The 13,069-nt window shown below is 36.4% G+C and overlaps 1 protein-coding gene across 1 annotated transcript; it reads right to left on the reverse strand.

The window, feature by feature from the left end:
* Positions 1-1,542: 1,542 nt before the first annotated feature.
* LOC110722351 lies at positions 1,543-2,385 on the reverse strand. Its single transcript, XM_021901627.1, has one exon. The coding sequence runs from the start codon at positions 2,383-2,385 to the stop codon at positions 1,543-1,545; it is 843 nt and encodes a 280-aa protein (XP_021757319.1).
* Between the last annotated feature and the right edge of the window lie 10,684 nt (positions 2,386-13,069).

Genomic DNA, 13,069 nt, shown 5'->3' on the forward strand with positions numbered 1-13,069 from the left:
GACCCGCTCACTAATTAAAACAACTAAATATTTAATCACATAATTAACAACATAAAGAGAGAAAGAGAAAAGACATTCTTACCCTCGACGCGTGCTTCGCTCGTAAATTGAGCTCTTACTTCGAAAGCTCGAGCATCACAATCGTGACCGCCTCCAATGGCTCGTACCCACAAACCCGCCCCAAACAGTCCAAGTCCCGAAGGTTAGTCGGGAACCGACCAATAAAAACTTGGAGTTTTACAAACTTAGAGGTTTTCTCACCTAATGGGAGATGCCTCATTGAGTTCTACTCAAGTGGATTCCCATATGCCCAACACTTGGGTATTTATAAGAGAATGCTACTTGATTTCCCAGTCTCCCACCAATGTGGGAGAATTTGCATTTTCCTACTAATTTATTTTAATCAAAAATAAATTAATAAACAATGCAATCAATGAGTTACAAGTGGCAAATGGAGGAAGAGTGATTAGGTGAGGACCATTCCAAGAAGGGGGGGGGGGGCATTGCCTTGATGCCCAAGGTAATGCCAATAACTCTTGGTCCCCTCATTCAAACCGAATCCACCATGTGGCTGGGACAGCTGGCTGCCAACCAGCCTTGGCTGCGAAGGCCGCCTTGTTGGCACCTGGTGCCTAGGCTGTGCTAGCAAGCCAGCCAGCACAAGCATGCGCACAGCCAGCAAGCTACGCACAGCATGCGAGCTGCTGATGTGGCATGGCGTGTGCTGGGCACTGTCTGGTAAGGCTGCTAGCCCACGCCACCACTATCCTCGCAATGTGCCTGGCCCAGCTCTCGCATGCACAACACGCATTGCTAGCAAGGCCAAGCCCTGCGCTATTGCGTGCTTGCGAGAGGCTGGCTGCTGGGGCGTGCCATAGCCTAGCACCACGCACAGCCTTGCACGCTGAGCACGCTGCTATGCGATGGCTAGGCGCTGCTATTGCCGAGCATGCTACCAGGGCTGCTAGCGCACAGCACCACGCATATCATACATGAGTTTAGCACGCCTAGCATGCTATGGTTGCGATGGGGTTTGCCTAGCCTAGCACTCACATGGCTAGGCTAATGCGAGGCTACGGCTAGGCACCTACTTGTAACTCGATTGATTTTACGTCTCTTCGAATTCTAAATTCGACTCGACTTGCGATGCTCTAAGCTCGATATCCGACCTCTTTGTTAGTAAAACTCCGACGACTCATCAAAATCCTTTGGATTGATTCATCATCTCGGATCGGTTGTTCTATTGGGTTCGACCCGAAGGGTTCAGTCAAGATTAAGCTGTAATATTAATTGTACATTAATATTACTGATCGGAAGCGGCCTCCACCTAGACATTCCGATCACTTGACCTTACTGAAGAATTAGCTTTCCGATAATTTTGAACCCTCTATCGGAATAATACACTTGTTGGAAGGACACCATTCCTTTCATACACAACCTCATACTTCCATTCTTTTTCTTTACAAACAACACTGGATCTCCCCAAGGTGAGGAACTAGGTCGAATGTAACCCTTTTCCAACAAATCATCCAACTGAGTCTTCTACTCCTTCATCTCTGCTAGAGCCATCCTATATGGAGCTTTAAAAATAGGTCTAGTACCAGGCACTAGGTTGATAGTGAACTCAACATCCCTCACTATTGCCATACCACGAATCTCATCTGGAAATACATTAGGAAACTCCTCTACGACAGGTATTCTTCCATCACCCTTCTTTTTTTCACTGTCAATCTCTTGAACAATACACAAAAACAAAGGACAACCCTTCCTAACCAGCTTCTGGAGTTGCATCGCAGGAATAATTCTCAACCCTAAACTTTTCCCCTCCTTATACACCACTCTGGCCTTACTTAGGCTAGTTAAAGTAACCTTTTCAGCTGCATAATCAATCCTTGCTTCATACCTTCCTAACCAATCCATACCCAGAATTATATCGAGATCCTTAAAATCGAACTCGATCAAATTCGATAGAAATTCTACCCCAGAAATGGAAATAGGTACACTCTTAAACAACTTGGAACAACTACTCACTTCCTTAGACGGAATAGACACATCTAGAGAAACTGACTCAGGACATTCTAACCTGAGACTTCCAACTACTCTCTTAGAAATAAAGGAATGGGATGCCCCCGAATCAAACAAAACTTTCACAGGCAAAGAACTTATAAGGAAAACACCAAATACCACATTATTAGCAATTTCAGCCTCACCACTGCTCATCACAAACACACGACCCTTTGGGGCTCCTCTCGCAACGCTACTAGTTACAACCGTGGGTGTAGGTCCACTAGATTGAGGTGGTTTGCTGGAAACACTAGACTCTTTCTCCTTTCCTGACTTAACATCAACCTCTTTCTTGTAACAATCATACACACGGTGTCCCATATTCTGACAGTAACGACAAGTTATCGGATTTCCTTTACCGTCCTTCCCTAGATGATCTTTCTCACACCGCTTGCAAAAATACTTTCTATGAGGCTTCTCACTCCTTTGATTCCCATTCCCCTAGCATTGGACGACTGTCTCCCATTACCTTTCCCAAAGCTCCCCTTGTTTCCCTCTTATCTCCAGAATTCCCTTGGTGGTTACCATTGGGCTTATGCCTCTTTTCACCCCCGTGAAAAGAGTTCAGGTTCTTCCTTTTCTCTCTAACATGCTCCATCTCCCTCCCCTTGATCGCTTACAGATGAGCTGCACGGCCATAAACTTTGTCTAGTATCTCAAAGGTAACTCCCCCTAGCTTCCCTTGGAGGGTCAGGGTTAGAACTTGCTGAATTCTCTAAGCTTTAATGGTTTCAATAGGGACCACTTCCGGGGGAAAACCTCATCAACTTTATGAACTTGTTGTAGTATTCATTGATAGACATGTTCCCCATCCTCAGGTTGGTAAACTCCATGCATTTCTGCTTTCTCAGGTAGGAAGGGTAAAACTTCTCCCTTAAGGCTTCCTTAAACTCCTCCCACCCAAAGTTTGGTTTCTTCAACAACTCATCTTTTCTTTGGGCCCCACCATAAGCCAGCTTCCTCCCTCAAATAATAGACACCATTGTTCACCCTTAGCTCACTTGGGCAATTGATTGCATTAAATAACTTATCAAACTCCCTAATCTAGTTTTCAAGGTTGGTTGGGTCCTCCTTTCCCAAGTAAACAGGTGGTTTGGCTGCAGCAACTCTCTTAACAACTTCACTATGAGAATCAAGGTCTGAATTTTGGTTTCCCTTGTTCACCACTTTCGTGATGTTTTTAGTTATATGGGTTAGCTTTCTAAGGACCTTCCTTACTTTGGAACCAGTGCGCTTTATTCTCACTTGGTCTCTCATCCTTGAAGACATACTTCCTAGGTATACTTTGAAAATTAAAACAAGTTCTACTCACATAAGCATTTAATTCACTTAGTAACATAGTGAAAATTTCAATAAAAATAACTTTATCTCATTAATAATTAAAGAAAAGTACAACCTTGCCATTTAAGGCAATTATTGAAAACAATAAACATAATCATAGTTCAATTATTCAAGCAACACTTTCAACATAGTCATCTTTATTCGGATCATAGTCAGGATCATCTCTCTTGGACTTATCTCTATCACTTGGGTCAGTCATGAAATTTGGGTTATAGCCACTATAGCTTGGAGTATGGCCTGAAGAACTTGACCTAGATTCACTTAGATTGTTGTTCGTCCCTGGAGTGTAACTTGGACTTTTGGTTGGGCTCACCTTACCACGAGGTTGGTTTAAAGAAGCATTAGGCTTTTGAACTTTTGGACTAGGTGATTTTTGATTGACAGCTTGGGTACAAGTTCTGGGCATTTTTGCAACATGAAAGTGGACTTTTGGACTTGGACGTTTTGGGGGTTCATAGCTTGGAGTACGAGTAGGAGTAGGGTAATTCTTGCTCCTACCAAGAGGTGAGATGGACTCATCACTGGATGACACAAACTCATGAGGGTCTTTTCAGTATGAAAAAAGGGAGTTAGGCATTTAAGTAGTACATTTGCTCATCTTCTCTCAATGAAGTGTTGGTTGGGAGTTTAGGAAACTCACAATTCTCCTTCTAGGTTCAAATTTACGCTCCACATAGTGCAAGTCTCTCTTAAGGATAGACATGCTTGCTAACCACTTCCCCTCATGATGGTGTTTTTCATTCCACAACCCATTCTTCTTGATCACATCCCCATACTTGTCAAAGAGAGGTTGATATTTGGGAACTGTAGGTAGATGAGCTAAGGCCAAAAGAACCATCCAAGGTGGTTGAGTGAAAGCTTCCAAATTAAACTTCTCATAAAGGTTTAAGGCCAAAGCAACAATTCCAGTAATAAACTCACTAACTGTGACTCCATCATCTTTCAAGTGATGCAAGTTAAAGTAATTCTTTCTTATATCATCAATCCTTTCCATCTGTTTCACATACATATGCAAAACAATCAATTTAGTGCTAAATCATATAAACAATTCAATTCAAAATCCATTTGCAATAAGCAATTCATAACTTAATCAACCAAGTATAACTCAAGATCAACCAACCATGGGTTAAAGCTCAGAAATTTCGGACCATAGACCATACCTTAAGGTGTTTTAACACCAACTTTAATGCACACATAATCACACAACTCAAGTTTCAAATAGTTTCAATTCTTTTTGTTTTCGAAAATAATAATAATGTACTTGAGTCATGATATAGGACAGCCGAGCCCGCGTCTCCCAGAAAAGTTACCTACAGCCTCGAGGCGAGCCTTTCCTAGACAGAGAGGCGTACCCATTATTAGACCTCCGTAGAGAACCCGAGCATCCTTTTTCTCAATCATCTTTCCACAAATAAAAAAATATTTTTTATATAAAAATAAAGCTTTTGACTTTCACACACAAATGTGAAACTCTATCTATCCTACATGCCCTCTTAAGTCTACCCACAATTTTTATTATTATTCCCAATTTTAATCTTTTTAGGACCTTGAAAACTGATACCACTTTGCAACACCCCCAAATCTCCCTCTACGAAAATACTAGTATAATACGCATAATTATGCCGTAGAGATAAACTTAGGCGTATTACCGCCGTATGATATGCAAGGCTACTCAAACTTACAAACCAAAACCAATACTTTGCAGCGAAAACTTCAATACTTTCTTTATTAATAATAATATAAATAGTAACCATAGTCATGAGTACTCATAATTGAACAAAGACCAACATTCCTAATCTAGGTGAAGAACATTCCCGGGACTTCCATATGCATAATTCTTGACTCCACCTGAAATTAGTCAACACTGCTTTCCATTATGCTAAACAGGGCGAACCAAAACAAATAAGAAATACAGGTTAGAAAAATATGCTAAGTATGATAAGTGGAAGATAAGTAAATTCAATTTATTCGCAAACATGCTTTTAAAAACCAATTCCAATAATCAATCCAATGAATTCCAAAACTCATGATTAAACCAATTCTCAATAACTCAATAATTCGATGAAACAATTTATAAAACCAATCCCTCTTTTGAAAACCAATTCCTCTTTTGAAAATCAATTCTCAATATTCTCAAAATAATTCCACTAACTCAATAATAATGATTAGTCAAATCAATTATTTTCAAAAACTCAATCTCCTCTCTAATTGTGCACACCCCCAAAACTAGTCTCCTACTATTTCATGGCTATTCTTGGAGAAAGACTAGGCCATACAAAGTCCATAGTCTTCAATGAATCCACATAGTGGGATTAATATAATAATTATGCTTGTAAAGCTTTTGAAATAATCCAATAAACCTCTTTAACTCAATAATTCCAATTATTACTCAAACTCCTTTTTAATTAAATTCAACATGCTTTTAATATAAACCTTTTAATAGATACTTGAGAATTAAATCTCATATTAATAACCTTTCAAAAATTAATAATTCTTCCTTTGAAAAATCTTTTAATTAATTCATCAAACTTTTCAAATCAATTTCTTTATTCAAACATGATTAGTAATTCAAACCACTCAAAACATGATATAAAATCAATCCCCAATTTATTTATCAAAACCAATCATTTAAACATGTTTTTATTTTATAAATCATAATTCAATTTTATTTAATTCAATCATCATAAAAATCATGCAAAACATGCTTATACATTCCAATCAATTTCAAAATTATCTAGCCACCTAACATACCTTGGGTCCTTGCTTAGCAAACACAAGGAAACTTCAAGCACTTGGATCAAACACACCCTACGAATAAATATAACCTTAATTAATATAAGGTTAACAAATAATCACAACGTACAATCAAATTAAAAACCCCCCAACTATATGTACATGAACCTTTTAAATAATTTTTTTTTATAAACATGAATAAAAATCTGATTTTATTTAATTAAAACCATTCATAATAATTTTTTATAAATCCCCCATAATAATAATTAATTAAATTCGGGAAGAGAAGAAGAAGAAGAGGCAGAAAACCAAGGAAAAGAGAAAGAGGTGGCGACAAGGGGCAGCCTTCCGGCAGGTGGTTGGAGGTGGTGGCCGTGGTGATTGGTGGTGGTGGCGCAAGACAGAAAAGAAAAGAAAATGTGAAGAGAAATTAACGAGAATTGGATTTGCGTTGGAAAGAATAGGCAGAACTTGTAGAGACCATAACTCCTTCAATATAACTCCGAATTAGGTTATTCTTGAGCCTAACCTCAAGTATTTTTTGAGATGAACACTTTCTGTGAAATAGCAAAACCCCATAAATGACCAGACGTGCCCAAAAATTGGCTCCAAAGATATACAGCCTGATTTTCTTTTAGAAAAAAGGAGAAGAAGAGTAAGATTGAGGAAGAGAATTGAGTTTTTGGTGCGACGAATATGAGAGGTATGAGGGAGTATTTATAGGCTAGTTCATGCAAGAATTATGGCAAGAGAATGAGGGATGAATTATGGTAAAAAGAATTAAGGAAATTACTTGGAGAAGAAAGCTTAATAATTACGGAAAGTTTAATATCAAGGTGAGTAAGAATATTAAAATTAAGTAAAGTATGTTGTCATGAAAAATATTATGGCAAAAGAGATTTACTTGGGTAATAATCAAAGATAAAATAAGGTAGGGAATTAAGATGATCAAATATTTAGGAGGTGGAAAATAAAAATTAAGGAAAATAATAATTTTTGAGGAAGATAAATAAAAATACAAATTACCAAAATAATTCTCTCAAAAATCATTCAAGAGGGTTCGAAAATTTGAGCTAGTAGCTCAATTTTTCGGACCTCCTTAGTGTATTTTAGGAAGTTATTTGCTAGATTTAAGGATTAAAAATAATTGTGTAAATATTATTTATTGTATAAAATAATTAATTAAGAAAATACCAATTATTCACTAAATAAAATAACTAAGAAAATCAGATTTTCTACACATAGAAAATCCAAAAATCATAGTAATTAAATTAGGAATTTTCGGCCCTTATAAATAAATAATAAAATAAATTTTATTTAATTAAAATATCCAAAATATATAAATAATCTGGTTTTTAAAATAAAATAAATAGATAATAAATATTATTCAAAATCCAAAAATAATAATTAAGTTTTAAAATACTTTTGGCGCCAAAATTCAAATATCATTTTGGCTCCAAAATTCAAATAGTAGAATAAAATAGTAAAATACCCTTTTTAGAAAATAATAATTAATTAATTAATTAGAAAATACGTTTCAAAAATACGGGGTATTACATATGTTTTCAAGATAATTACCTTATTTTAAACATGCCATAATAGACTTCCCATAATTTATTACTTTTAGAAATTAGACTTTCCAAATTTATACTTTCCAATTATAGAATTGCAAAAATAGACTTTCCAATCATAGTACTTCGTATCCAAGTAAATTTCCAAAGTTTATAAGCTTTCAGTTTAAGACATATCATGTTTTCAAAAACAATATCCTCACCTAAGTGTGCACACCCCCGAGCAATAGATTAATACATAAACCATTCACATTAAATACCTAACAAGCAATTATTAATTAAGGTTCAAAATTTTTAAATATTATGTTGCCAGAAACGGAAAACCCCTCGAAATACCTATTTTTGGGTGGAAGTTGGCCTCTAGACAGTCTCATCTAACTATGTAGTAGGTAGGGATCAATTTAGAACATTTCTCCGCCCAAAATTCACTACTCACACGTCCGATTCAGGGTTGTTCTTCGATTAGTGCAAAAACCTAATCTAATTAGGTGCATTTTTACCCAATCTAATTGTTAAAGTTCGTTCCATAATTAATTCCCATTTTAATTTAAGCATTAATTAAAATTAGTCAATTGAATTCAATACAAGAGGCTCTTTGTACCGGTACTGGGTTATACTCTAATCTGATTATGAGTGTGGAAACAATCCTATATATGCTCGAATCCATGTGTAATTTAAAAGATTAATTACAAAACATATTCTACTCTAAATATTATACCTTTGAAGCATGCTTGTAACCAGAACACCAAGTGTAATCCCTTTATTGAAAGTCCACGTGACGATTAAATCTACCTTGAGTGTATTAGCTTAAAATACCGGACAAATCTCTCAAGCCTTTTGTGTTTAGGTTATGGTTCTTACTTTAGAGGAGGCTACAAAAATTCTTAATCAATTGTTGTGTACAATCATCTAATAATCATATGTATTTATAGTTACTTAATTACCTCCTCAAATATTATGCCTTTGAAGCGTGCGTATAAGTACGAACGGAGCCAAGAACAAGAACCGCAAGTGCAGTCTCTCTATTGAAAGTCCACCTGCACGTTCAAACCCACCATGAGTGTATTAGCTTAGAAAATAATGGACAAATCTATCAAGATTTTAGTGTTTAGATTTTGGTTCTTAATTTAGAGGAGGCTACAAAAATTTTGAATCAATTGTTATATATGATCATCTAATAATCATAAGTATTTATACAAAATAAAACTGCCTTGAGTGTATTAATCAATCATTAAGCGACACATGGACCCCACACGCACAAGCACATATGTGCACAAAGGGCCCCTCGCTTGCTCGCCAATAAGTGTGCATAGGCAGCAGCAAGGCGAGGCCTTGCACTGCTCATTCAACTACCTAGGTCTCACGTGCTAGCCTCAAACAATAGCCAGCCCATGCATGCTCAGACCAACTTTGTTGTTGGGCCTTGCAAAACTGCTACTTGCTTGCGGGCTCGCGAAAAGCCAACAAGTCATGGTCGCAGTTGGGCTTGCTGCTTGTGCGAGCTAGCGAGGCCTACTCCCTAGGCTTTGGCTGCCTTGGCTAGGCCTTTCACCCGGCCTAGGCTTGCCTAGCCATGGTTGGGTCTTGCGCCCACTCTTGTGGTGTGCATGGCCTTGTCCTAGGCCTTTAGGCCTAGCTCGTCGCTTTGTCTTGATCTTATTCCTTCATCCAATAATCCATCGCATCCATTCGACGATATACACTTGGATTTGATGCTTCTAAGCCTAAATACCAATGTATTTATCTAAACTATATTTATAGACGTATATGGGCCTTTGGCCCAAATCGTATTACGGTCTGATTTTATGCTTAGGGTGTGACCTAATAGGTTCAATCAAGAGCAAGATGTAAGACTAATTATACTCCAACTAATACAAAGTGCCCTCGAGCTATGTATTTCATCACTTGACTTCACTGAATAAGTAACTTCGTAATTAACTAAACCATCTATTGGAATAGAAGGACACTACTCCTTAAAAATTTGCAAGCCTGCACTTGTAATAAGGCCTTCATGGGTTAGCTCTTAAGTTAGAGAACCTATGTCTGCAGCTCTTGGTGGGTTACAACTGTAGTTCAAGCTTTTGAACCACACACCTTTTTAATAAAAGAGAAGAGCAAAGAATAAGAATGACATAGGAGATTGCATTGGAGTAGCACATGTATATAGGAAAAGGATGGTGGAAAATGGGTAGTTATTCAAAAAGAGGAGGGAAACGTTGGAGGGAAAGTTGGAGGAAGATGAAATGGGCAGTTTGGTCTTATCATCTTCCTTTCCATCACATGATGTCATTAAGTTAATTTACGTTTAATTAACGACTAATGTAAAATAGTTGATAAGGATTAAGTTTGGGTGTATTATTGATTATTGTAGACACCTACTTTTTGCATTCGGTCCCGATAGGAAGTGCGATGATGTTAAAAACATTCGTTGTTCACGATCAAAGTTGAAGTGTTTATGGACTTCGAAATGCATTATGAAGTTAGAACCTGTAATTGAGACCAAATTACCTTAGAGCCTAGTCTGATTACTAATTAGGCCTAAAATGTGTTCATACATGTTTAATCTTGATAATAACGGACCTAAATGTGTCAAATGCAATGATTGGATCCAATGGATCTTACATTGTTGAAAACCGAGCCAATAAGAAAAATCAACCACATAATATCTGTTATGGTCTGTACAGGTGGATAGACCTTTCAAAGACCTTTCCAACGGTATATTATAAGCCCAATTTCAAGTTAAAACAAAGAAGTTATTATCAAAATACTAAACTAGGCCCTAAAAACGACACCCTTGCACATACAATCATCCCACCCATATCGCCAACAAAATGTTGGGAGAACCATGCCATGGGTCAACATGTTGAGTGATTGATTCATGCATTTTTCTTAAGGTATGGTACCTTTGGACACCCAAGCCTTAACCATAGAATGGCGTTGTATGCTTTGAAGGCTTTATTCCTTATGTTAACGTGCTTATGTGACTACATGACCCTATGTTATGCTACGCATCTAATTTAAATATTTCCATCTTGTTACAAAAAAAAAAAAAAAAAAGCCGCAAAAAAAAAGTGGTTCGCCAAAAAAAAGGGTCTGCATTTCGGTAAAAAAAAAATGTCGAACCTACCAGATGGCATGCTCAACTGTCAAAGTTACGTGCGCCCTCTAAGCGTAAGTTCAGAAGTTGCCCGCGTCTACCCCGCTCAACTCTGAGTCTTGCGCGCGCCCACTGTTCAATGTTAACTTTGACTCGTTACGAACAATGCTATATGGGGAAAACGATATTACCACTTCAGGGTTAATCGTTAAGTAGGTGCTAATAATATCTTTTTGGCTAACAACGTTGTCTAATTTAGTTGCTTTTATTTTGTTCGTATTTTCCTTCTTTAAAAAAAAAACCAAAAACATGTCTTTTATCGTTTTTTTATTTTTGAGTTTTCACAAAAATAAAAAAATAAATAAAAAAATAAAAAACGTGTGGCAGGCGCTACTCTCGAAGTTGCACTTTCCACCTTAGCGCAAGACGGAATATTGCATACGATACTGTTTTCGATTATGATGATTCGTTTACATAGCTTTTAATCGAACTAATGACGTTACTTCTTATATAAGGTTCGGCATTAGAAATTCGCATCCCTTAATAAGACGTCATCAATATTCCCATTCTTAAACGTGTCTATTTTCATGGTCGTCATCTTTTAGTTGTAATTGATCAACCTTGATTTAAGAGTATAATTTATTTACCTCTTCTATGGTTTAAAAAGAAAATCCCGAGAACTTTACTTTGGATGATTGCCTCACAAAAAAAAAAAGAAAAAAAAAAAGAGAAATAGAGCGGAAAAAATCAAGAAATTGTTCTAAAAAAAAGAGTATGATACAAAAAGAGAAACTAAAATAAAAATTATTATTCTCAAAAAAAAAAAAAAAAAAAAAAAAAGAGAGAATAATAAATGATAAATCCGAGAAAATGATTTAATTTTTTCTTGGATTTTACATTTAGAGGCAACCATTCTTTTTAAGTAAATAGTAATTATCCTTTAAAGATGAGCAATATGAGAATATAAAAAAAAAAATTAAAAAAAAAAACAACCAATAAAGAACTTTATTGTAATCTAAATGATCAAGTACCACATTCTAATATATTGATCATTTTAAGGAGTATGTTCGGGTTGATTAATTTTTCTAAAAATTTGATGAGCATTTTCAATCCAACTTTCTTTTCTTTCTCTTCTACCTTTTTCGAAAACAATTCATTTAAAGTAAAATTCTTAGATAATTACCTTGTTGAAGTCAACACAAATCATGACATTCCATTAATGATTATTGTTTGTGAATTTTTTGACATTCTTCATCAACAAACTTGCTTAAAGTGAATTTGTATTAAAGGGATAAAAAACAAACAATCAAATTTGACTTTTGTTCGTTGTTTGAATGCTTGGCAGAAAAGGTTTTAGGTGAACGCGCTCAATTTCTCGTGATACACGTTACTTGGTCATATTATTCCACATTCACATCCTAGTCCAATCATGGGTGACAAAGCAGCATTAGAGAAACTTAGAGACAAAATCCAAAACCTTAAAGCCCCACATGAAGAAGAAGCCCAAATTAAGGCTCATAGAAAAGCTGAAAAGGAAAAAATAAAAGCAGAAAAAAAAAATTTTGCAAGAAAAAGCAAGAGCCGAAAGAGTAGAGGCCTTGGAAAAACTTGTCCTTCGAGCTAGCTTAGGGACTAAGTTCTTCAATTATGAGCTTGCACCACAAACTAGTGGAAAGACTCTCCCAGAAAAGTTCTTAACTATGGATTTACCAACCTTTAAGGTTACAGACAATCCTAGGACTCACTTAATGAGCTTTCTTGGAATTATGGCATTGAAAGGGGTTGAGCATAGCTTATATGCATGTAATTTTCCTCTTTCATTGGACCGAGCTGCTAAATCTGGTTTTATAACCTCGATGTAAAACAAACTTCCACTTGGAGTGACGTTGTAAAAGCGTTTTTAGACCAATATGGAGATAACATCGAGCTCACAACTACCTTGCGCAATCCTGATTACTAAAGCAAGGGGAAGAAGAAGGCTTTATTGACTTCTTTTCCAGGTGGCGATCAAAGGTTTCTCGTCTTTCACAAAGAACTCTGGATAATGAACTTGTCACAAAGTTCATAGAAAATATGTCTCCATTATACAAGTGCCATTTACAATACCTTGGTTTAGACACATTTCAAAAAGTTTATACTGTGGGAATATTAATTGAAAGGGACTTGATAAATGAAACCATGAATCATATAGATGGACTAGATTTTTAGAGAGGATTTCACTTACGTTAGAAAGGGACAAAGCTCAAAGACGCAATCTCAAGAA

Source organism: Chenopodium quinoa, unplaced genomic scaffold (assembly GCF_001683475.1).
Source record: "Chenopodium quinoa cultivar QQ74 unplaced genomic scaffold, ASM168347v1, whole genome shotgun sequence".
NCBI classification, from domain to species: Eukaryota; Viridiplantae; Streptophyta; class Magnoliopsida; order Caryophyllales; family Amaranthaceae; genus Chenopodium; species Chenopodium quinoa.

What these genes read in the sequence shown, in the direction of transcription:
- LOC110722351 (XM_021901627.1), bottom strand. Translation starts at nt 2,385, where the DNA reads ATGGGACACCGTGTGTATGATTGTTACAAGAAAGAGGTTGATGTTAAG.